Below are 26,478 nucleotides of genomic sequence, written 5' to 3' on the forward strand. Positions count from 1 at the left end.
CCACTTTGACAACCTAGGATGGCTTAGAGTAGACGACAGAGTACAGCAACTTGCAATGGGCCTGGTCTACAAGATACACTACACGACCAAGGTACCCATGTACATGTCAAAATACTTCCCAAAGGACAGTGAATACCACGATCACAACACCAGAGGGAGCTCCACAAATCATGTTAAACCCAGATTCGGCTCAAATAAGGGACTAAACACGTTTCGCAATTATGCCACATCAATGTGGAACGCCCTACCCAAAGCTGTAAAGGAATGTGGATCACTACCCACTTTCAAAACCTCTCTCAAGGGACACCTACGGGAGACTGCAATTCAACACTGGCCCCTGTAAATATCCTAACCCAACCCCCTCCAATGTACAGTCATTTACCTAGTATGGTTTTGTCAATAGTCCAATGTACAATTTTGTTTGTTTGTACAGTGTCTCCCCCCCCCCCCTCAATGTACAGTTTTGCTTGTTTATACAGTGTGCCCCCCCCCCCCCCAACCACCTCCAATGTAGATTACCCAGTATGGTTGTCAATATCCCAGTGTACCCAACCCCCCCCCACCCAACCTCCTCCAATGTACAGTTTCTACGTCAAATGTATATACTCCCTTTTCCTGACTCCTTCTGTATCACAAACAGTACTGTATTTGCAAATCTGGTATGTCACAAATGTATAGCTGTAGCAGTACTGACTATCTGTATGTCATGTATGTCATATATGTCCTGATGAATTGAAAATGGAGGACCCTGATGTAAACAAGACGAAAGTCTTTCTCTGGTCTGCATCCCCTTAACAATTGTGTGTATTGAGCTGTACTGTATTGTACCCATTCTGCAATCTGTTAATAAAGTTTTCAATCAATCAATCAATCAATCAAAGAGAAGGTCATTGTATGGGATCTTTAACCCACAATGTAAAACTGATTTCTTCCTCTCATGTGTAACTGCCATCCCTGCTCAACACTCTGACGACCATCTATGTTGCCTTCATGACCTTATACGGTATAAATGATTCAGTATGCCAATAGGAATTCTCATATCTGTCTTATTTTGTTCTATTCTTGTTATTTTGTTATTTGTTTATGTTTGTGTAAATGACCTGCCAGCCACGCTGCGTAGGGCTGTTCGACAATGACACAGTTGCCCCGTGAAAGTAATTCTCTCCCTTAAACTTATGAGAGTCCCTTTGTTTGTCCACCAGGGGGCGGCCTCCATGAAGGAGTTCTATGTCAAGAACTCTCGCTGGACCGAGGGCCTCATATCCGCCTCCAAAGCGGTGGGGTGGGGTGCCACGGTCATGGTGTAAGTAGGAGCCCTGCTGCGTAGCTTCTCTCCGTCGTACTGCACCTTGTGTACACTGTTTACTTTTACTGTTACTCATAGTATACATTCAGATTCAAATTCTTTGTTGCCTATATTTATTGTAACGTATAATATAGCCGATAGGGCATACAGACCCTTGTCTGCACCTTTGTTAACACCGTTTATTTTTCTCATATTTTTTATATTCAGATCAAATAAAATGTCGTATGTCTTTTTACTATTGCCCTGCCCATACCTGTACCCCCCCTCCCCATATGCTGCTATGACGCCCACATTTTCCAAGGGGATCAATAAAGGGATATCTTATTGTATCTTATCAGTATTAAATATGATATTAAAAAGAAAGGGGAAACTATGAGGAAAGGAGGAAGGAAAGAAGGAAAGGAATAAAAACAAGTGAACAAGGAGAACAGTGAGTGAACGAGTCCACTGTGTTGTGTCTCCGCAGGGACGCTGCAGACCTGGTGGTTCAGGGTAAAGGGAAGTACGAGGAGCTCATGGTCTGTTCACACGAGATCGCCGCCAGCACGGCACAGCTAGTGGCAGCATCCAAGGTGGGTTAGAGAGCTGCTTACACTGCGGGACCAATTCTCTTTTTAACAAGTATTTTGTTAAATATGGTTATGGAGTCTTGAAAAGTGGAAAAAGTTTGCCAGCGGGGGGCGAGAGAATTGACCTCAGGCTCAAACCCCTGCTGTTGTCTGAGGGAAGCAACGGTTGTGATTGGAGGACCAAGAAAAGAGGGCAGGGTTTGAGATAGGTCCATTTCATTTGTACCAATCCAACTGAACCTGTTCTTAAAGACATTTCAGGATTTGGAACCAGTGAAAATATCTATTTACATGTATTAAGAAAACAATAATTTAAGACACAATACATAATGAAATGACTCGTTAAGATGGGCCCGTTTCACTTAGTTATCACTTAGTTCCGGTTCTCCTCATGACGTCTGTGAACCAGGTGAATGGATGTGAATGTGATGGTTGTCTCTGCAGGTCAAAGCCGACAAAGACAGCAGCAACCTGCACCGCCTGCAGCAGGCCTCCAGGGGGGTCACCCAGGCCACCGCCGCCGTCGTGGCCTCAACCAAGTCGGGCAAGTGTCAGATCGAGGAGAAAGGTGGGTGCATCGCCGAGGCTGCTTCCTGCTTACCCCTTTCACTACCACACTACCAAAGGGGTTAACCCTTTCATGGTGACAATACAGAAGGTTAACCCTTTCACAACCACACTACATAAGGTTAACCATACTTAAAATATTTGTATCATCTTATATCAAAGCGATGATAGAATAAAACCAGAACATTGCATTCCACTGGAGACCCTTTTAATTGTCTCAAATATTTCCATGCAACTTGTATTAATTCAATAAAAGGTTTCCCACAAAGGAAAATGTAAAGCTATATCCCCGACTAAGGATTTGGATGGTCGACTAGGATTGGCCAAAATTTGCAGTTAGTCGACTATTGGTCGACTTAAAAAAAAAAAAAAAAAAAAAATAATATTTTTAAACATTTTTATTTTTTTAACTTTTTTATCATTTCATTTGGGCTGTGGGGGGTGCTTAATGTCTGAAGGAGTCGACTGAAGGCTTCTTGTGCTCTGCAAAAGCATGCAATTGGTCCACTGATTGATACATCTTGATTTTGTCTAGTCTAGTGTGTTCATTAGATGGGTGAAATCCTCTTTCAGTGCCTCTGTGCCTGTTTTTGTAGGCAGTTAGCCTCTGGTATGCGTGCCATTAGTGTTAGCCACGCTTCTAGGCCTCTTTTCTTTTGGAAAGAATGATAAAAAAATATATATATATACTTTTTTTTTTTTTTATTATATTCGACTAAGACGAGTTGCGTCATCATTGCAAGAGATGCGGTTACATGTTGGCCAGTCGATTACGGCTCCTTTCGACCGATTAGTCGACTAATCGATTAATAGGGGTCAGCCCTAATATATATATATATATATATATATATATATATTCTATTTTTAGGAACACTCCAACATTTTGGGGAAAACACTTATTTACCATCTTCCCCAGACTCCAGATGTGCAGATTGTTATCAATTTCACATCTGTGTGTCAGTTTTGGAGTTGTTGGAAGTTGTATTTCTTCACTTTTTGATGGAGCCAGACTAGCTGTTCCCTACTTCTTCCAGCCTGTGTGCTAAGTTAGGCTAGCTGCTCTCTACTGCTTCCAGTCCTTGTGCTAAGCTAGCCTAGCTGCTCTCTACTGCTTCCAGTCCTTGTGCTAAGCTAGGCTAGCTGCTCCCTACTGCTTCCAGTCCTTGTGCTAAGCTAGGCTAGCTGCTCCCTACTGCTTCCAGTCCGTGTGCTAAGTTAGGCTAGATGCTCCCTACTGCTTCCAGTCCCTGTGCTAAGCTAGGCTAGCTGCTCCCTACTGCTTCCAGTCCTTGTGCTAAGCTAGCCTAGCTGCTCCCTACTGCTTCCAGTCCTTGTGCTAAGTTAGGCTAGCTGCTCCCTACTGCTTCCAGTCCTTGTGCTAAGTTAGGCTAGCTGCTCCCTACTGCTTTCAGTCCCTGTGCTAAGCTAGGCTAGCTGCTCCCTACTACACCCAGTCTTGTGCTAAGCTAGGCTAGCTGCTCCCTACTGCTTTCAGTCCCTGTGCTAAGCTAGGCTAGCTGCTCCCTACTGCTTCCAGTCACTGTGCTAAGATAGGCTAGCTGCTCCCTACTGCTTCCAGTCCTTGTGCTAAGATAGCCTAGCTGCTCCCTACTGCTTCCAGTCCTTGTGCTAAGCTAGGCTAGCTGCTCCCTACTGCTTCCAGTCACTGTGCTAAGCTAGCCTAGCTGCTCCCTACTACATCCAGTCCCTGTGCTAAATTAGGCTAGCTGCTCCCTACTACATCCAGTCCCTGTGCTAAGCTAGGCTAGCTGCTCCCTACTACATCCAGTCCTTGTGCTAAATTAGGCTAGCATGCACCTAGACCTCTCTCCGGGGCAACTGGACACACAGAGATTAAACTGATATCAATCGTCTCGTCTGACTCTGGGGAAGATGACAACCACGTGTATCTCCCAAAATGTTGGAGTGTTCCTTTAAGCATTCTAGTGTAGCATGTGTTGTGTAAGCAACTGTTGTATACCGGTACATCTATATGTTTTCTGACTTCACTTTGTGACACATTCTCTTCTTTCTCCCCCATCACTCTAGACACAATGGACTTCTCCAGTATGACGCTCACCCAGATCAAACGCCAGGAGATGGACTCCCAGGTAAGGGAATGAATGTCACATATTTTAACTTGTGGATAATGGATATAGATTAGATTAGATTCGATTTAATAAAATGTATTATTGTCGTTATTGTACACACACATTATAGTGTACTATGTATTATAGTACACCAAAATGGCATCTAACCAGAGTGCAAAGTAGCAGTAAAGTGCATTGTAGTACACAGTAAAACATATATATGTGTATATATATATGTATATATGGAGTATATAAAGCTCAGAGTAAATATGCTAAGCTAATGTATGTACAGTATTATTATATACAGTGGTACAAGTATGATTACACTATGATAAAAAACCATACATATATACACAGATGTATATACAGTCCTTATAGATATACATGGTATAGATATACATAGAAAGGCCAAGGTTGAGGTCTAGTATACACAACCGTGCCCATGTGAAAGATACTAATTCTTACCCCGCAAATAGACGCCCACCGCCCAGACCATTTATTTTAAGGTCAGTGGTGGAACCGAAACTAAACATCTGTTCCGTGTTATTCCTGGCCTGTCATGATGTCCGGCTTGTTGACTCTCAACATATTTATCTGTCACCACCGCTAAAAGACGGTCAAATAATACAAATGCATAACCTTGTAAGGCTAACATTCATGAAGAATGATTTAAAGCTACTATAAATTACCATAATATGCTCAAGAATAAAATAAATAATAATAATAATAAATGAACCGGGAAGGACTAGGTTGTTTTCAGTTGTTACATTTATCTCCTGAGCTGATACATTTGTCAATCTAAAATATATCACTTTAAGAACCCTAAAGAAACCGCTGTGTGCTTCTATATTGTAAATGACTAAATCTATACATTAACACTTTGAGTGCCAACGACGCTATATGTCATTAGTTCATGCCGACAGTTGAATGCCAGCAACGACATACAGCGTTTTATTGTGTTTTTTTTTTTTTTTTAGCGATTTGAATTCATATTTCATCAATCTAGTCTCACGTTAGTGCTGCAAACTCTCTCTGAGCTCCATTGGGAAAATACCGCCCCCTATTGGCTCTCCCTGTTGTACTGCACCCCATTGGATTAGACTGAATGAAAGACATGGGGGGGGGGGGGAATCCAGTTTCCTCATTTTACTTCTCCGGCAAGCCATCCGAAGAGATCCAAGTCATTGCCGAGTTGCAAAACAGCGTGGAATACATATTTCCAGTACCCAGCGCTGAATCAATAAAGGCAATCGATATTTGGAATGGCGATCAGGAATTGGAATAATCTTTTTGGAGAACATCTGATCTGAGGTAAGGAATCTATTTTACCAGTCTTAGGATAATCAGAGCTGTTTTCACAGAGATATCAGCGTGTGCCATATGTGTGTGTGTGTGTGTGTGTATGTGTGTGTGTGTGTGTGTGTGTGTGTGTGTGTGTGCGCTGATCAGGAAATGAGAGAATAGATTTTTCAGCTTGCTTCTCTAGCGTGCATAAGTACACATATACTATCGATAATCTAGCGTTTATTTGAAAACGATTCATAAATAGGCCAAAAAATTACAAAGTTTTTTGTGTATTCCAGAATATTCCAGTAAAGGCTGTTTATCACAGAATCTTTATATTTTCCTGAAACTTTCAAGAAAACGAGGGTTTTTCAAAATGGTATAAAACGGAAATGAACCGATTAAAAAAACAATCCGTTTCGACAATGTTGACTGCAAACAAGTCATTGATAAGCGACGGCCAGATTAGACACATAGACATAATTTAAGACATAGTTTATGCGTTCACAACGCTATCATTGAAGTGGGTGATGGCATTCAACCATGTTTTGAGACGGGGACCCGTGGCATCCAAAGTGTTAAGATCCGGTTAAATGTATGGACTATTTGTTGTTATCGTGTCACCCTTTTCATTACCCTGCAGTCCAATGTGATTAACATCAATTGGATTGTCCATTCCTAAACAGGTCCAGAAAGTCCTATTGTGATATATATATATATATATATATATATATATATATATATATATATATATATAATATATATATATACACAGTATACCGTATATGTATATGTTTTTCTTCCACTCTCTTGTGTTGCTGTTCTGTGTTCTGTACAGTGTCCAGTTACTTTATTGTTATTCCCTGTGTCGTATGTCTTACCCTACTGTCTTTTGCATAGTCCTACTCCCATAACATATCGTCTAGTCTCCTATGTCTTACCATATTGTCGGCTGTATAGTCTTTGTGTCATAACATGTCTACTGTCCTATGTCATACTGTATTGTCTGTTGTATAATCCTAGTGTCTTGTGGTCCTACTGTATTGACTGTCCATCCTGTCTTTTGTCATGTTGTGTTGTCCTCTGTTGTGACTGACACTGTGTGACTATGTCTATAGTTTTTAATTCTGTAGTTTCTGTACAGCACTTTGGTCGGCTCTCTGAGCTTTTAAATGCGCTATATAAATAAATGACTTGACTTGACTTGACTACTCTATATTGGTATTTGGGATGAGACAGTGTGACGGAGTCAGCAGAGCAGCTAACACCTCAGATCCACATAATTACTCCTCTGATGTGGGTCACGGAGCTATTTCAGGCCCTTGTTACTGTACCCTGTACTGTAGTGTACTGAGCCCACTACGGCTCCTCTTTCCTACCGAGCAAACACTATATACCCTGTTCATACTCATATATTATGTTGTTTTGAAATGGGTAGAACATGACTAGTGTACACGTCTAGTGCGTGTATATATTCAAGTCAAGTGTTCCTTTATTAATACCCTTGGGGAAATTCAAGTGTCATAGCAGCATGGGGGGGGGGGGGGGGGGGGGTACAGGCAGGATAGGTAGTAATAATAATAGAACATAGAACAAAGTGCAAGTAGTAATGATAATAGTGATAACAGTAGTAGTAGTAGTGAACAGTAGTGAGTGGCAGGATTTATAGTGGTAATAGTGATGGTGGTATACATCGTCAAACATTTTGTAACACACTGCACCAGAGTCCGTGCAGTGTTTATTATTAAGAGTCAGATAGTCCTAACAGTTCTAACAGCCGTTAGCTCTCCAGCAAGGACCACATTGGAGAGACGTCTGTGGCTTGCATATTGAATCAAATAATATTATATTATTGTTCCCCGACATATTTCTTTGTCTCTTTATAATAAGAAGTTTGTTCCGTGCTCATCACTCTGTCCTTATTCAAGCCATGTCTGTTGGTCAAATAATCCAATAATAAACCAAATTTCAAACGGGTACTTTCTTTTTTTTGTATCCACTTTTTCTCCTCCTTTTTCTGTTTTTTCTCCTATCCCAATTTAGTCGTGCCAATTCCCCCCTCCCCTGTCTTGATCGTTGCTCGCATGTGCCCCCCACTGGTCGGTCGTAGGGAGGGTTGATAGATACTATCGCATGTCCCCTCCGATACATGCGGAGTCAGCCAGCCACATCTTTTCACTTGCCAGCGCGGACTCTCATTGGCGAGGTGTAACATGTGGGAGGCTCACACTACCCTCGCCATCCCCTGTCCTTGCTGTGCAGGCGCCCTGACCGACCTGTAGGAGTCGCTGTTTACAACGACCAGATTACCACCCATCGACTCCCCTCCCGCTGACTCTGCCAATTGAGTCAGTATGACGGCCGGCCCAAGCCGGAGGCAACGCTGACAGCCGGATTCGATACCGGTGTCTCTCGCGTTGGTGACGAGCGCTTAGACCGCTGCGCCACCCAGCCGCCTCAAACGGGTACTTTCATGATACCTAAGGAAACCATGCAGAAGGGAATGAAAAGAAAACGACAAGGGAGTTTATTGCTTCATTTATTTATTCCTCCTGCATCCTTCCTGCATCCATCCATCCATCTTGTTTAGGCGGCTTAGTAATATGATACTAAATGGGATTTTGAACAGTGACTGTCTGAGATACTGAGTAAAACAAAAGAAAATGGCTGACGAGGAGCTCGTTTTGACACCGTGCGAGAGATGTGAAGAGAAAACAAAATGTATAACGAGTTTGTTATCCCCCTGCCTCTGTCCTTACATAACCTACATATTTGTTACATAATATGAATACAAAATAAATGTTTTTTTTCCAAAGCAGCTTCAATGTACCCTGATCAAAGGAGACCATAAACCTGGCTGGACCAACCCTGTGTAGCTCAATACACTAACTTAAATTTCAAACCTTTATTTATACTGGAAAGACAACCGAGGTCTCCCTCATTTACAGTCACATCGAGTGTACATACAGAAATAAGCATAAATAAAGCATATAAAATCACACAGCATATAAAATCACAACAATAAGATGACAAGACGAGGGTAGACAAAAGCAAGGATAACAAATAAATGAAAACGCATACAACAGTTGGAGATCAAGGTCTTGAACTCTGCAACAGAGGGGAGAATCTCGAGCTTTAACACATTCAGGGCCATTGGGATGCGTCTAATAAATCTCTAGAGGACCGGCAAATGTAAACAGACTTGGGGCTGTTTGTAGAGCTAAATCTATACTTTATAGTATTGCTATCTGTCCATTATCATTGTCAATTGGGACCATAAACCGTCCCTTCAAAATGGATTAAAGAAATAATTTGTTCATCAATACGTTCTCATTTTATAGCGCCGTGAATATAAGCGTTATACAGCATTTGGTCTAGTATATTTCCTGGAAGGCGAGATAAAGGGCTAATAGATACTAACGTTATATCCAATGGCATTTCCGTTATACAGATGCTACAGTTAAAACTCAAACTGCATATGATCGGCACGATCCTCAAGCATGTATGCATGAAAAGGGGGGGGGGGGCGGGGGACGTTGTTTCTTATTATTGATTACCAATAACCGTGTTCGTCTAAGTAGCCACATAGGCCGATCGTATCGTATCATAACAAGGCTCGATCGGGCTGTAATTTACGTGAAAAAGATCTTACCATGAGCCGGTTGGATCCCCCGAGCATTTCCCCGTTATCGATCGCCATCTGGTAGATCGATATGTCCATTGGCTGATGATAAATCCCATTATTGCATAGTGAAATCCGCAATCCAAAACGTAATCCAAGCTACATGCTGCACATCCAGAATCCAGCTAACTGAAAACTCCATTGAAAGTAAAAAAAAAAAAAATGGTCCGTTCAGCCACACGGCATACTGCATTATCGCGATAGCGCCCCTAAGAGGATCTCGCCGGTATTGCACTTTCTCGAATTCAAAGAGTAGGGTACATCTGCAGTGCCGCTCGGCGACCTTGAATAGGTTATTAAAATGGAATAAAAGCCAAAACAACTTGCCACGGATATATCCATGCTTCTGTCCACAACGGGTGGAATCTAAACACGTATATATCCATTGTTTGTCCCCATTGTGTTAAGGACTGTTGGAGTTCATCCCATGAGCTTAGGGGCTCATATTTAACAAGGTTAAAGTGAGATTCCTATGAGGGTCAACCATACTAAAAATGTAATGCGTACATTGTGGCATAGCGGAGATTGCGCTCGTCACCAATGCAAGAGGCTGCGGTCTCGACTCCCGGAGTCAGCATTGCCTGCGGCTTGGGCCAGTCGTCATACTATCTCAATTGGCAGAGGTAGCGGGTGGAAAGTCGATGGGTGGGGATTGGACGTTGTGGACAGCGACTCCTACAGGTCGGTTGGGTGACGCCTGTACAGCAGAGACAGGAAGTATCGGGGGCAGCGTGAGCCTCCCACGCGTTACTCCTCGCCACTGAGAGTCTGCGCTGTCTGGTGAAAAGATGCGACAGGCTGCCTCCTCGTGTACCGGAGGGGACACGTGATGCAAGGCTTCTATCCTCACTACAGCCGACCAGTGGGAGGCATAGTCTAGCAACGTTCAAGATAGGGGAGGGGAGAATTGAAGGGAAAAAGAATTGGCGATACGAAATTGGGATGGGAGAAAATACAAAATAAGGAGAAAAAGTGTATATAAAAAAAAAAAAAAAAAGCACTGCTCATGTCACACTCTTCTTTCAGCCAACCCGGTCATGCCTGCCACACTGAGAGCATTGACGGGTTGTGAGAATCACTTTAATCAAACTCATCTGGGGGGGGGGCGGGGGGGGGGGGACGGACGGACCCTCCAGTTGGTTACATTTATAGTGAAAACAAGGTCAAGTAAATAAAAAAAAACGAAGTGGTGATAGTACTCACAATGGAACAACCTTCCCACCACAGTCAGGGACAGCCTAAACCCACCCGATGTTCTGCCATCGACTACAAACACCCTCAATCAATATCTGAAATGAAGGGGGAGGAAAACAGGGGGGGAAACTAACCTTCGTCTGTCTTTTACTATCATGCACTTTGCTACTAAGGAATCTACCTTGCCGTTACTACTACCTGCTATGCTAAAATGTCTATATATACTATGCACTCAAGACAGTAGCCCTCAAGTTCAACACTGTTTGACAAACAATCTTACTTACCGTTAGCTGCCAGAGTTGTACCCTTCCTGCTGACTTGTACAGAACATGTTAAGTGGCTTTGGATAAAAAGGTGATATGATGGTGATATGATATTTCAACCTTGTTGTCATAGAAACCCAAGCTCAGCATTTATTTTCATCACCACGTAACAAGCGCTTCAGTCCAGCACCTTTCTGGTGAAAGGTAGTGGTAGTGGGACACTTTGCATCTAGGTTCAGAAGACGAGCGGACGCGAGACCTGAGGAAAGAGTGACCCTGCGAAGAACCACATTATTTACAATGAGTTTGTCCCCCTTTTGTGTCTGTGTCTCAGGTGATGGTCCTGGAGCTGGAGACCAAACTACAGAGGGAGCGAGAGCGTCTAGGCGAGCTGAGAAAGAAGCATTACGAGCTGGCCGGAGTGGCTGAGGGCTGGGGAGGGGACGAGGAAGGTGAATATAGATCTATTGTTAGTTTGTTACCAAAGTAACGTTCGTGGCCATGGCACTGCCTGTGGCATAATGTGATTAGAATGGGCTTCTTAAGGCCTAGAGACATTTTGGACTCTGCATACACTCTGCACACATCTCAAACCCTGCCTTCTTTTCATTTCAACTGTTGTGATTGGAGTATCAAGAAAAGAGGGAGGGGTTTGAGATAGGATGATTCACGAAATAACGGGAAACAACACCAAAACCAGAGTTATATACTTTGTGTTTTCAAGCACAGTAACATTTCCCTCTCTCTCTCTCTCTCTCTCTCTCTCTCTCTCTCTCTCTCTCTCTCTCTCACTCTCTCTCTCTCTCTCTCTCTCTCTCTCTCTCTCTCTCTCTCTCTCTCTCTCTCTCTCTATCTCTCTCTCTATCTTGCTCTCTCCCCCCCCCCCACCCCCCCCTCTCTCTGCAGGTTGAGACTCTCGCCCCCTGCCACCCCCCCCCCCCCCCTCAAGCAGAAGACTGGCTTCTCTCTATCTTCCTCTTCAGTCCCCCTCTTCTCTTTTAATCCAAGCCAAATAAAAAGGTGCTTCTTTTTCTAAACCTGCCCCTCGTACCGAGTGTCTACAAGCTCTCTGTCTACAAGCTTCTACGAGGAGGACGGCGCCGAGGGTTCAACGAAGGGGGGGATGGATGGATGGATGGATAGATGGAGGAATACATGGATATTGCCAGAACCCCCCCACCCCCAGAACTGTTGGGGAAACAACAGCCGATTGTTGATGTCAGTCCATCTCCCAAGTATTTATTTTTTTCCTCTTCCACGGACCCCCCCCCCCTCCATTTCCAAAACGGAGTAGCACAGAGTAGCAGCGTCATAGAAGCCAGTAAGCCACGAGCACAAGTTCTTACAACAAGTCATCCCCCAGGATGCATTGCACAAAGGGAGATCAGTGATCAGTTTCCTGTTACAACGCCCCTCCCTCCCTCCTCCCCTGTCACGTCACACGGACGGCATGCATGCTCTCTCACTAAACGTTGTGTTTTGTTCTATGTTGTAGGGTGCTAGTGCAGTGAGAGCTAAGCCTACCTTTTTTATTTTATCCTCTGTGCCAACCCCCCACCCCCCCCCCCCATCCCTCCCGTCTCTCTCTGCCGTCCCTCCTCCCTGGGTTCCTAGGACATCTTTTCTCACTGTGACTCTTTACCTCTATAACCATAACCCCATCAGAGCTCCGTGCTGGCCGGGTTACTGGACCTTCTGCCTTTCACCTCCTCTCCCGTTTTAACGACTGTGACTGTTATTGGAGACGACTGATTTAACAAGAGATCGAGGAGGCTCACACGGATACACTCTAAAACCCCACAGGCCCCCGCCAAGGACGACGTACAGAAAGCACCGGGGAGTAGTTTGAGAATGTGAGCAGCGTGGAGTTGAGTCCTCTCTCTCTGTGGGCTTGAGACCAGCCGGAGATGTCTCGCTCTCGACGGTGGGGAACTCGAGACGCAGTGGTGCATCATGGGTAGGCCCAGACCTCCTGCTTTTGGTCAAGATGGACTAAGAGTGAAGTTGTACTTCGAGGTTGGCCTGGGGGTCCGTTTTTGTAATTTAAGTACCAACGGTTTCCAATGGAAAAGGTTCATGGGGGCTGATCCCAAAGCTGTTTATTTAAAAGAAAGAAAAAGAGGAGGGAGAAAATACACATTGCAACGTTGTTTTTTCAGGCTCCAGTAATTCCCTTTTTTACTTCCCGAAATTAAATCCCGGTGCGAAGCAATATTTTCCAAAGCTCTGCTTACTGACCGGAACTGTATTGGTTCACAACATTACCCGTCGACATTTCGAAATTACATTTCACAAAAAGTTTTAAAAAATCACGAGAGACGTTCAGACTCCTCATCACAAGGTGTTTAGATAAACGGCTTTTTACTGACCCTGAGTCTGTGGTCGATGGCTGTCTTCACCCCCCCGGAGCGCCGTGCTAACACCCTGAGTCTGTGGTCGATGGCTGTCTTCACCCCCCCGGAGCGCCGTGCTAACACCCTGAGTCTGTGGTCGATGGCTGTCTTCACCCCCCCGGAGCGCCGTGCTAACACCCTGAGTCTGTGGTCGATGGCTGTCTTCACCCCCCCGGAGCGCCGTGCTAACACCCTGAGTCTGTGGTCGATGGCTGTCTTCACCCCCCCGGAGCGCCGTGCTACAGTAACACCCTGAGTCTGTGGTCGATGGCTGTCTTCACCCCCCTGGAGCGTCACACTAACATGGAGAGAAACGGCTGCCTCTAAGCAGAGCTGGAACTGAGGGACTGGCTGTGGAGCTGAAGCCTGGGTTCTTCTGAACACCTGGTGACTTTGTCCGTCAGATCGTTTGTGCTTCCGGTTCCTGGAGGCGCATGGAGGCATAACGGCCAACCAGAGAACTGCTGCAGCTGCTGCTGATGGTGATGACGACAGTCCCTATGGGGTATTTCAAGAACCAGGACTGCCCATTATCCAGATAACTTTATAAAGAGTCATATGTAATTCTTAACTATTTAGATATTTTGTAAACGGGAAGCTTGAATGGTGTTGTTTTTCTTGTCATGTCTAGCAGTCACATGATCACGTTCTCTCTCTCCATGAGCTAGAATTCTACAAGGTATTTCATTTCGATTTTAACTAGGGGTGTAAAGGTACACGTATCCGTACCGAACCGTTTCAGTGTGTACCATACCGTACCGAACGGCTGTGTACCGAACGAATACAACGGTATGTTAACCACTAACGACCGCCCACCAAGACTGTTTTTTTTCCCAATCTAATATAATTATAATTCTTTTTTTGTTTTTTACAAGTCGATTATTAATTTCAATATAGAATATTCGTTGACAGCCCTACAAGTACAATTAGTTACTACTACACACTACATCACCCCTGAGTTGAACATGGAAAGCCAAACTTTCCCCCACTGTACCGAAAACCCGTACCAAACCGTGACTTCAAAACCGAGGTACGTACCGAACCGTGTTTTTTGTGTACCGTTACACCCCTAATTTTAACGGTTATCTGGCCGATCGCATGTCCCTGCGTATTGAAATCCCCCGGCGGATCATCGACTGACCATGTGATGATGTTACATCTCTGACTGATGGACAAGCGGCCTGCGTTCCAGGACCACCATGTTTTTTTTACCTTTATTTACCCAGGGTAGGTTCACTGAGCACCAATGATCTTCATCAGCGACGCCCTGCTTCACACTCACACAGTTACATACATTCACCTGACACTGTTAGGCCAGTGTGCAGCTCCACTGGAGCAGTTGGGGGTCAAGTGCCTTGCTCATGGGCACTTCAGCGGTTGGTATTGAGGGATGGGAGAGAGTTATTCATTAATGTCCCTGCCCAGATTTTTCCTGCTGGTCCGGGGGATTGAACCGGCGACCTTCGGGTCACAAGCCCGCTTCTCTAACCTTCAGGTCACCGCTACCCTGCTGGTGATGACAATGGGCTCTTAACAACACATGTTCCAGTGTTTTCCATAGCTTCTCCCAGACCAACTACCTGTGTGTCTGTTGTTTATAATAACTAATAATATATCAAGATGATTCACACTCGGGCCTCTGATGAAGTGCAGTTGGTCATTTGGCCACTAGAGGGTGGTGTTTCACACAGCAAAGTTCCTACTGAGACTGATGAGCTGTCATTCATGCATTTTTTGCCATTTTGGTTCCTCGAGTGCTCTTTTTAATTTGGCTTTTACAGAAGAAGAGAGTGAACCTGCCTCTGATATGAGTGGTTGAGAAAACCGTTACAGTAGCTGAGTAGTCATTATTTTATTTTATACCCATCACAATACCACTTTATGTGTAATAATGATGGTGGTGATTTATTTTTTATTTTTTTAGTTTGTGTTCCTCTGTGTCTTAACATCCTTACCTAGTTCTGACACTCTGCTTTGGCTGTTTCTTAAAAAAAAAAAAAAAAAAAAGTTGTGACACTGGGTATTTAATGATGATTTAGCCGTGTGTTCAGTCATTTCTTCCAGAACAGCTTCCGAAGATAGGGGGAGGGGGGGGGGGGGGGGGGGGTAGAACATGAGGAGGGCTTGATTGGTCTTGTATCCACATTTAAAGGTTTGTCTGGAAAGAGAAAACAAGCGCACCTCAAGACGTTTCAAAGTAGAGGTGCGCTGGTATCACTCTGTGCTGACCACGTGTGAGCACTTGCAAATACAGAGTACCAATCAATGTGAGTACTTTTGCTAACTGGTATTCTGTGTATACAGACATTTTTACGTTTTATCTCCCAATTTTATTTTCTAATTCAACTGATGGATGACCCTTGATATCTGTGACATTAATCAATACAGAGTAGAGTATTTTAGCCTGGTGTCAGGACGATACCAAATGCTGGCATCGGTGCACCTCTATTTCAAATATTTGTAACCAGATTCAAATGTTCGTTTTTATTTTCTTTATTTCTCTCTCTCTCTCTCTCTCTCTCTCTCTCTCTCTCTCTCTCACACACACTCTCACACACCTCTGTGTCTGAGGAACCAGCCCGCCAGCCTTTCAACTGCCTCACGCTGTAGTCAAGGAGAAACAACAAATACTCAAATAGCAACATTGAAATATGTCTTTGTATAATATACTAAAACTACGTATGTGGGGTTTGTTTTATTTTTTCAGTTTTTAAAAATAAATATTTCAACTCATTAATAAGACCCAGGTCCGTTTCTTTCTCCTCGTGTCTCTTAAGTCAAATGTTTTTGTGAATGTAATTAGAGAAAACGGTTGATAATTAAATTATTGAGGTATGAGGGGCGGGGGTTCGGGCTCTAGGGAATGATGGGACGTTATAAAACATCCAATCACAGTGATTGATTACAGTCAGTGCTGTAGCCATCGGTTATCTGGCTGGTAACAAAGAAATACTACTGTACTGAGGGGATTATCGTTGCGTATCATTGTTCTGTGGTCAGATGAACTTTGAATTCCTTCTTTTGGGGTGCGGTGATGTCACACAACACACAAGTATGATCAGAAACGGAGAATACTGGTGGTCAATAGGGAGACTAGTGGATGATTGTGTGTGTGAGAGATAATGTGACCTATGTTTCGAAGGGGGGTCGTCTTTCCTCCATATTGCCTTGACAGCGGCTATAACTTTACATTTGCATCAGAGTGCAGTTTAAATCCTAATGCACTGCATTGATTTTCGGGGGGTAGGACAGGTCCTTTTCCAGTAAAACTAAAAGCCTCGAGGTGACGAAAGCTGCTGTACCCGCTTTTCCCTTTTGGATTCAGAGATGAAAGAAAATTATCTTTCCCATTCTTATTTAGTTCAATACTAAAGTGCTTTGTTGGCACGCACCTTGAAAAGTTGAAAGAACATAATTGCTGAAGCATCCAAATCGAAATATTGAAGAAATTGTTTTGGAGACGAGATTGTACATCTTGTCGTTTTACACAGCAATGGCTTGGAAGGGAATGTGCAAAGAGTGATGGAGGCCGTTTCCACCCTGCATTGTAAAGGGCTTTTAGTATCGAGAAAAACGCTATATCTGAATGCAATGATCATTCATTCAAAGACAAAAAAGAACACGAAAAGAGAATAAATGGATAATAAAAAATAATAAAGGGATGATAGGAAGAAATGGGTTTCTAAGAACTATCAGAGGACTGGAGATCTATACACTGGATGCACGTAGGCACACACAATGTTAAAAATACACCACGCGATGCATGGGGGTGAATTAATCCATGTAATCTGAAACCAGTGTGCTGAGATTACAGCAGTCCCTAATCTGGGAGAGTAGTGTGCCTGCTGGGTCAACTTCCTGATAAGAGTCTTTACTTCCTCTCATCACCCTCCCTGACCAGATGACAGCCAGGAGACAGAGGGGGGGGGGGGGGTCCTGAACAGATGACAGCCAGGAGACAGAGAGGGGGGGGGGGGGGTCCTGACCAGATGACAGCCAGGAGACAGAGAGGGGGGGGGGTCCTGAACAGATGACAGCCAGGAAACAGAGGGAGGGGGACAGATGACATCCAGGAGAGAGAGGGGGGGGGGGGGGCATATGACAGTCAGGAGACAGAGGGGCGGGGGGGTTCTCAATACAGAATCAAACGTTTTTTTATATTTACATTCAATACAGTGTATCAAATTTAAAGCAGTATCGATGATCACCAGCAGACCTTATTCAAATATATATATATTAATAACCTCTATAGCATGAGTACATTTTAATGCATAAAGAATAAAAAATACAATCCATTTCAAAATCTAAAAAAGTATCATTCATATCTCCAGGTAGAATGCTTTGCCAATCAGCTGGCCCCAGTGTTCACCACTATATTCTATGGCATCCCTGGCCGCACTGGCGGACTCAGGGGGGGGGGGCAGGGGGGCGATCGCCCCCCCTGGTGCCCCCACGGTTGAAAAACATGCGCTAAAGTGCCCTTTTGAGTCGCGAAAAATTAGAGGGTGTGCCCTATTGGTGCTCTCCCAATGGTCTAAACTTGACCATGTGCCCCACGGTTAAATAATGTCATGCAAAAGTGCCCTTTTGAGTGGAAACAATTTGAGGATGTGCCCTATTGGTGCCCCTCTAATGGTTAAACGTGACCATGTGCTCCCACAGTTGAAAAGATTGCGCTAAACCTAAAGTGCCCTTTTGAGTGGAAAAAACTAGATGTGCGCATTGGTGCCCCTCCAATGGTTAAACTTGACCATGTGCCCCTACAGTTGAAAAATCACACTAAAATGCCCTTTTGAGTGGCAAAAATTTGAGGACGTGCCCATTGGTGCCCCTCCAATGGTCTAAACTTGACCATGTACCCCCACAGTTGAAAACATTGCGCTAAAGTGCCCTTTTGAGTGGCGAAAATTAGAGGACGTGCCCATTGGTGCCCCTCCAATGGTCTAAACTTGACCATGTGCCCCCATGGTTGAAAAACGGCATACTAAAGTGCCCTATTGAGTGGTGAAAACATAGCAAGAACATTTTATAACGTATCTTAATGACTGCTCTGTTAGTGGATAAATGTGATGCAGCTTACTAGGACAGGCTTTCCCAAAGTGGGTGCCATGATGAAGACAGTCTAGGGGTGTTGCAAAATAGTTAAACCCTGCTTATATTCTAAACACATTATATGGCCATTATTAGCTAATATTTTCTGAGTTTTTGCAAGGAACCGATGGGTTAATATCTAGCTAACATTTTGATGTTTCTCTATCTGCACTGTCCCTATTTCCCCCCCAATGTATCTTTTAGGTTAGGTTAGAGTAAGTTAGTTTAACTGAGGCACAAAGTCCAAGCATGCTGGGAACTTGAGGCACAACTCTGAGCAGCCCCGTCACTACAATATTCCATCCATTTAAGTTTTCAGTTTTAGACACATCCCCTTTTGAATGTTCAGATGCCAGAGGGCTTAACCCTCATGTTGTGTTAGGAATTGGCACCACTGACTGTTGTTAGCGGGTCAATGTTGACCCGGGGTCTAACTCAGTCCTGACCACTAAAAAGAAAGGAGTATCACTCAATATAGTTAATACTACATCCTAACTAACATTATATGCATTCATAACCATATAATCCCATTGTAATTAGATTTTATGGCCCCCGAGACACATCATGTCCCTTATTTTTAAGATGAAAATGAGGTTGTTCAATCATAATACTAAATATAATAGCGAGCGCTTTGCTCTATTGGAACTGTCCTTTTAATCATAACCTAAAATGAAAGCTTTCACCTCGTTCCCCGCCCACCTGCCTGACCACTCCCACATCCGCTCCTATAAAGCGGGGTCAACACAGCTCCTTCCCCAGTCTTTCACCGCCGAAACGGAAGACCGTGGGGTCCTCAGTGAGTCAGAGCAAAGCGCTCGCTATTACTCATATAACGGGTTATAGAATAACCTTCGTTATATTTCGTTATAGCTTACGCTTTGCTCTATTGGAACACAAGAGCAGAGCGTAAGCCCGACAGATGCACCCGCTGAGGTCCCCTACAACCATCAGAACCGGGGAGGATCCGGGCCCCCCCTAGCGAGGGACGGGAGGGGGATCGGACCCAACTGTGCGAAGAGGGTTTAGCGCCTCAAACGCACAGGGTGAGCAGACCGTGGGACTTACCTTTGTTTAGAAGGGCCCGCGACTACTCAGACGCGCATCCCCAAGAGTAGAACTCGACCTGCGCCCGGAGCACTGCGGACTAGACAGGCGCCTAAGGGGCTTACTGTAAGAACAGCATCCCGGCGGAAAGGGTGTTCCGGTATGCTGTGCACCATGTCACAATCTCCACGAACCAGAAACAGAAACACAATGCGTGTATACACAGGCTATACAATGCGGTCCAAGCGTTTCAGGTTTAAAAAGGGTTAACCCAGGCCAACAGGTTATTGAGGGCAAGGCCCGACCTGGGCCTGGTGGACCGGGACCTACACAGGGATGCATAGAGGAGTTGAAAGAAGCAGCCTCCCCGACAGCCCCCTCCCATCCCCGGTTTAACAGGGAGGGAGGGGTGAAACAAATGGAGAAGGACCAACCCCCTAACATCGTGCAAAAAGGTACAACACAGTATGGAGCAATGCATGCCACTGTTAAGGGCAACTCAAGGTGACATGTATATGACACACATTCATGACATCAACCCCTGCAACGCCCGGGCCAACCCGACATTTTCCCCCCGAAAAAGCACAAGTCCTTCAGGGTACCAGAACAGCAGATCTGCGCCCCGGCGGACAACGGGTTAACTGACCTGGTCCGGCGCGACCAGAACCAGTCCCGTGTCCTAATCACGCCACCATCCCCAGTCCTAAGAGGGGGGTAGGTACGCGTGTCGATCTAAAACATCACAGAGGGCGCCACCAAGACGGTCAGAACATAAAAGCACCGCGCCCGGTGGCCCACCCCAAAAGCGTGAGACCCCTCCGCCAATGCTTTGATCTATTCCGTTATCTCCCCCCAGAGATGAACGAGAATTAATCGAGACTAACCTAGTACACTGGCGCTCGGAAGAGACAAACTCCATCCTAGTTGCCCCATAAAAACGCTGTTTCAATGATGAGCAACCAAGGCGCGCAAGCCCATGCATGGTTCCACACAGAAGCACCCAGGGCCAGCACTATGTATACGTCGAGACCCAAAACATATCAATGGTAATTCTAACAAGAACCCAGATAACGTCACCTCAAAGCCGCCTGGGAGAGCGGCAGGAAGCTGGCCAAGACACAGATATGGGTCCCATATGACGCGTCCGAGGGAAAACACCCTGTCAACCCTGCTCTGTATAAAAGAGAGGAGACAGGGAACCCCGAGAGAGACTTCCCACGTGAGTAATAATTGAAAAGATATATGTAAAATTGAGCTACGTGCTACCAAAAGCTCAAGACATATGCAACAGAGCGCAGAGCAGAAAACGTATTTTTAAGTTCTCACGCACCGCATAACTCATCTTGACAATAACAGAGGTCCACAACATGGAGCCTGAAAAGAACTCACGGAAGTCTCACAACCAATAGAAAAGCGCCCAGTGACGTACTCTATGGCGGGGGGAATTCCGTGACACACCCGCCCAAATATGGTGTGGGACCAGGGAACTCCCCCCCCCCCCCCATCTCCCTACCCTGTGACGCGCTGACCCAACAGCGTGACAGGAAGCCCAAAGGACAGGAGGTCCAACCCCCTGACCTATCAGAAAAAAAGGGGAGGGAGGGTTAACAGTTCACCCCCTTATGACCCCTCACCCCTGATACGATGCAATGACAAAGCAGAGCCATGACACCAGTCATATATGGCTCCAGGCTCATGTGCGAACCTGCCACCTGAATTTTTACACCTTTACCCTAAAGGAAGAAAAAACACAGACCAAGAGAGGGGCCAAGGGCCCTGGTACAAGAGCTTACACATGTAACTTCTGTAGGCCAACACCTAACCCAGTTGTGGATCTTAAACGTGAATACGATTACACAACCCTCCATCACAACAAAAAGGGGCAAAAGTACACTCTCACTACCGTAAGAGGAACGCCGTTTTTCATGATGAGAGAAGACATAAGTCCTCGATTAAGTACTGGTCACAGGCCTTGCTAAGTCTACATGACAGCGACCAAACAATTTTCAGAAAAAAATTGCCTCTCTCTAAGCAAGAGCACAACCCCAGCAGAAGCTGAGGGATTTACACCGTATCCCCAAAAACATAGTGAATCAACACACATTTTGTAAACAAAATCATATTTGAGGGGAGGGGGGGGGGGGGGCCCAGGGGCAAACCGGGGAAACCCACCCCTCACCACCTTACCCCTGATACGACGCTTTACATCATGCACGCCAGCACAGCCGAAGACCTTGTTTGAACAGGCACAGCCCTGCTTATGTGTGAAAAAAACTTGCCACTTGTTATTGTCATCATTACCCTCAAGTAAGAATAACAAGCTGAGAGAGGGACTCAGCCCTCGATCACATGCCACTATGCACAGCATCGTAGGGTAACCCTGCCAGTTGTGGGCTCAGCCACATTGTCTAACATTACATGAACACACACAACTTCTCATCATACAACAAAACCCCAGTTCATTTTTACTCACGTAAAAAACAACGCTGTTTCTAGGTAGAGAGAAAGGCACAAGCCTTGGCCAACGCTAACCCAAGCTATACAAAGCGACCAAGACAATTCACACACAGCACATGTCGTATCTCCAAATGTAGTGAAGTAACATATGTTTTGTAGACAAAGACATCGTTATTAACAAAAACATTCGGGAGGGGAAGGAAGGAAAAGTGGGGCAATGTCCAATGGACATCTTACCTGCACCAAGGAACGCAGGACGAAAGGCCGCAACACAGATTGGTCTACCACGTTGACTAAGGCCTCTCGCTGGCCAGGCCAGAAGAAGCAATGGCTGGAGCCTCGCTCCGGCGAGACGCCCCCCTCCTGCAGCCGGTCATGGTGCAGGCCCGACTACATCTTCTGTCAAAGATGATGTCGTAGTCAGAGTGCCAGGGCCTGCTATTCTCACGGCTACGCCAATGGTTGTAGCACAAGCTAACAGCTAACTCTAGGCTAACTGATAGCATCAAGCTAACGTTCCCAGCCGAGCGAAGTCGGTAGCTAACGTCGTAGCTAACAGCTAACTGGCTAACAGTTAGCTCAACCCGGCTATCGCTAACCACTAGCTAACACAGAAGCAAGCTAAGCGGCTACCACTGAAAACTGTACAACGTGAGAAAAGCAATACAGGCCAACACTTCAGACAGCCGCTGTCTTTTCCTCTTCTCATCCGAAGAAAGAAGGGAAAAGAAGGCAACACACGTCCCTCTTCAGAACGGTGTTTACCAGACACAGCGGTGCCGGCAACAAGTCCCTCGCGGACTATAGCCGACTTGAGCATGGAGATATTCTCATAACGAAACACCAAGCTCACCTCCCTCGCACCGGGTGCTTTTCATCTTGAAAATCGGGGCCAGCACGGCGACAGTGGGTATCCGTTTGTCCAGAGACCCGGGGAATTGAACCGCAGATTCGGAATCACGGTCCCAGGAAAACAAAGCTCATACTCGAGGAGGAGCTAATGTTAACGTGGGTATCAAACCAGAACCCCCTCCACGCTGCTAAGTGGCAGCGAAAAAGGATACCAGCCTGGAGCCGGCCTTCGTAAGCTGTGTAGCCGTTGCCCCCACAACCGACACACCTGGCGCCCGCGTCGCAAAAACATCACCCGCCCAGAGAGGCCGTCAGCCCTCACACGGCCGAGCGCCTCCCAAGCAAAGTGTCCAACTGCAGAGCCGGAGGTAATGCCGGCGGGGATTGCTCAGCGACGCGAGCCCCTAATACGAAGTGCCGGTGGAAGTCAGAATGATCATCATCTTCTAGACACTCCGGTGGCGAAGACATTATCGCTGTATTTCCTCGAAAATAGTGAGAGAGAAAACAAAGATATAATGTCAACGCAGCTCCTTCTCTTCAACGTAGCTCCTTTCCAACTATTTCGGCACTAAACTCAAGTGGTGTATACAGACACTTATCGGTGGTGAAAATAAGGAAGGAGCTGTTAGTACTCATACACGCCTTCATCTCCTCCCGCCTGGACTATTGCAACTCCCTCCTCACTGGCATCACCTCCCGCTCCCTCCATAAACTGCAAATGGTCCAAAACTCAGCCGCCCGCCTCCTGACTAACACCCGGTCCCGTGAACACATCACTCCTGTCCTCCACTCTCTCCACTGGCTCCCGATCAAACAACGCATAAACTTTAAAACACTACTCCTCACCTTCAAAGCCCTCCACAGCCTGGCCCCCCCTACCTGACTGATCTCCTTCTTCCCTACCGCCCCACCTGTTCCCTCCGGTCCTCCTCCACTGCCTCCCTGTTAACAGAAATGGCTATGCGGCGACAATAATATGTACATGAGGCATGAGGCATGGTTTCCGTCTGTGGCCTTGCTCTGCTGGCAGCGTTTTATTCACATTGACTCATACCACAACAGCTGTGTGCTCCTCTCTGGGAGAGGCATTTGTGGGAAGAAGAAAAGATAGGAGGGAGCCAAGTCTTATATACTCCCAACCTGGCGTAGACTGTAGAAGCTCCGCCTATAGTGCCCTCCAGTGGACACAGATATATATGCAGTCATGGGAGCAGTAGAGGACAGTTACAGTTAGTTACAACCATACATACACCCTCTAGATTCAAGACTCCCACTTATGGTTACTTAGTACACTGTATAATACAGTCTTAGAACATCAAAAATAGTATGGCAGTCAATATTTACACACCAAACATGACCTCTGCAAATCTCCTCAGTTTCATTTTGAAGCAGGCTTCGTCATAGCGTCTGCTACCTGGAGGGGAGGGAACAGATGGTGGAGGTAAACGGTACCCTATCCCCCCCCCCCTCACAGTGAGCTGTGGTGTTCCACAAGGAAGCATACTAGGACCGCTACTATTCCTAATTTATGCAAATGACATGTCGTCAGCTTGTGACTGCAACTTGTTCCTGTTTGCGGACGACTCAGCCCTGCTGGTCTCTGACAAGAACAAGTTACAGGTTGAAAAAGCCCTCAGCTCGGAACTAGGCAAAATCTGCATATGGCTCGCCGACAACAAACTATCATTACACATGGGCAAAACAGAGTCCATTCTCTTCGGTTCAAATAACAAACTCAGCAAGACCGACGGCTTCTCGGTTACAGTGGGTGACAATGTTATCACAAGGAAGCACACAAGACTCTAGTAGGAGCACTCATTCAAGGGTACTACGACTATGCTTGCACCTCATGGTACCAAAGCACCTCAAAGGCACTAAAAAACAAATTACAAACATCTCAAAACAAGCTAGTCAGACTACTGCTTGACCTGACTCCTAGAACCCACCTCACCCCTGCCCACTTTGACAACCTAGGATGGCTTAGAGTAGACGACAGAGTACAGCAACTTGCAATGGGCCTGGTCTACAAGATACACTACGCGACCAAGGTACCCATGTACATGTCAAAATACTTCCCAAAGGTCAGTGAATACCACGATCACAACACCAGAGGGAGCTCCACAAATCATGTAAAACCCAGATTCGGCTCAAACAAGGGACTAAACACGTTTCGCAATTATGCCACATCAATGTGGAACGCCCTACCTAAAGCTGTAAAGGAATGTGAATCACTACCCACTTTCAAAAACACTCTCAAAAAACACCTACGTGAGACTGCAATTCGAAACTGGCCCCTACAAATGTCCTAACCTAGTTGTACAGTAAATGACCAAGTAAGGCTTTGTCAGTATTCCAATGTACAGTGTAAAATGTGTGTGTGTCCCCTACCCAACCCCCCCCCACCTCCAATGTACAGCCCTCACCCACCCACCCAACCCCACCCCACCCACCCAACCTCCTCCAATGTACAGTTTCTATGCCAAATGTATATACACTCTTTTTCTGGACACTTTTGTATCACAAACAGTACTGTATTTGCAAATCTGATATGTCATAAATGTATAGATGTAGCAGTACTGTCTATCTGTATGTCATGTATGTCATATATGTTATGATGAATTGAAAATGGGGGACCCTGATGTAAACAAGACGAAAGTCTTTCTCTGGTCTGCATCCCCTTAACAATTGTATGTACTGAGCTGTACTGTACTGTACCCATTCTGCAATCTGTTAATAAACGTTTCAATCAATCAATCAATCAATCAATCAATCAATCTGTTGGACAATAAACCAGTGTCATCCTTTCTTCTCTGATGACAGATCTGATGAAATGGTACTTTATATCCATATGCTTACACCTCTGTCGACATACAGGGTTTCTCGCAATGGCAATAGTACCCTGGTTGTCCTCATAAACAACAGTTTTCTTATATACATAGTTATCCATCCCTCCGAGCAGTTGTTCTAGATAAATACACTCCTGTATCGTCATGGCCAGAGCCATGTATTCGGCTTCACAAGTTGACAGTGCCACTGTGGGCTGCTTCTTTGTTTTCCATGAAACCAGTGAGCTGTTTGTGTTTAAACTAACACTGTATCCAGTCGTACTCCTTCTATCTGTGATGTCAGCAGCCCAGTCTGCATCACTGTAGGCTTTAAGCCCTAAACCTCCGCTGCTCTTTCTGAAACAAAGTAGTTTATCTACTGTACCTTTGAGATAACGAAAAACATGTTTTACCGTGATCCAGTGTTCCTCTGTGGGATCAGCAAAGTGCTGTGACAACTTACTCACTACAAAACATAGGTCAGGGCGGGTACATGTTGTTAAGTAGATGAGGCTACCCACGGCTTCCCTGTACATTTTTACATCTGTCAGTTTCTGAGCATCCTCCTGATAATCAAGTTTCTGATCACATGGTGTTTCCCTTGTTCTACATTCCTGCATGTCAAATCGTTTCAGGATCTTTTCCACATATCTCTTCTGGGATACAGTTACACAATTTTCTGACTGCTCAAAGTCCATGCCTAGGAAATGCTTTAACCTGCCAAGGTCTTTCATTTTGAATCTGGTGGAGAGAATACCTTTCACCTGATCTAGGTTCCTAGAGTTGTCTGCTGCGATGATCAAATCATCCACCCAAATGACTATTATCACTTTTCCTGACTCTTTTGACTCCCTTGAG

At 45.3% G+C, this 26,478-nt stretch overlaps 1 protein-coding gene across 3 annotated transcripts in view; it reads left to right on the forward strand.

Annotated features, from left to right (window-relative positions):
- Positions 1 to 15,376, forward strand: part of hip1 (huntingtin interacting protein 1) — a 220,431-nt gene extending 205,055 nt beyond the window's left edge. For 2 of the 3 annotated variants that reach the window (XM_084331298.1, XM_084331300.1), the window contains exons 26-31: positions 1,203 to 1,303; positions 1,773 to 1,878; positions 2,320 to 2,443; positions 4,492 to 4,553; positions 11,290 to 11,407; positions 11,908 to 15,376. In XM_084331298.1, coding sequence (XP_084187424.1) covers positions 1,203 to 1,303; positions 1,773 to 1,878; positions 2,320 to 2,443; positions 4,492 to 4,553; positions 11,290 to 11,407; positions 11,908 to 11,957 — 561 coding nt within the window. In that variant the 3' untranslated portion in view covers positions 11,958 to 15,376. Of the gene's footprint in view, positions 1 to 1,202; positions 1,304 to 1,772; positions 1,879 to 2,319; positions 2,444 to 4,491; positions 4,554 to 11,289; positions 11,408 to 11,861 lie in introns of all 3 variants that reach the window. The other variant, XM_084331299.1, reaches the window with a different exon arrangement.
- The last annotated feature ends 11,102 nt before the right edge of the window (positions 15,377 to 26,478 follow it).

Source organism: Notolepis coatsorum, assembly GCF_963971535.1.
Source record: "Notolepis coatsorum genome assembly, chromosome: 1".
NCBI classification, from domain to species: domain Eukaryota; kingdom Metazoa; phylum Chordata; class Actinopteri; order Aulopiformes; family Paralepididae; genus Notolepis; species Notolepis coatsorum.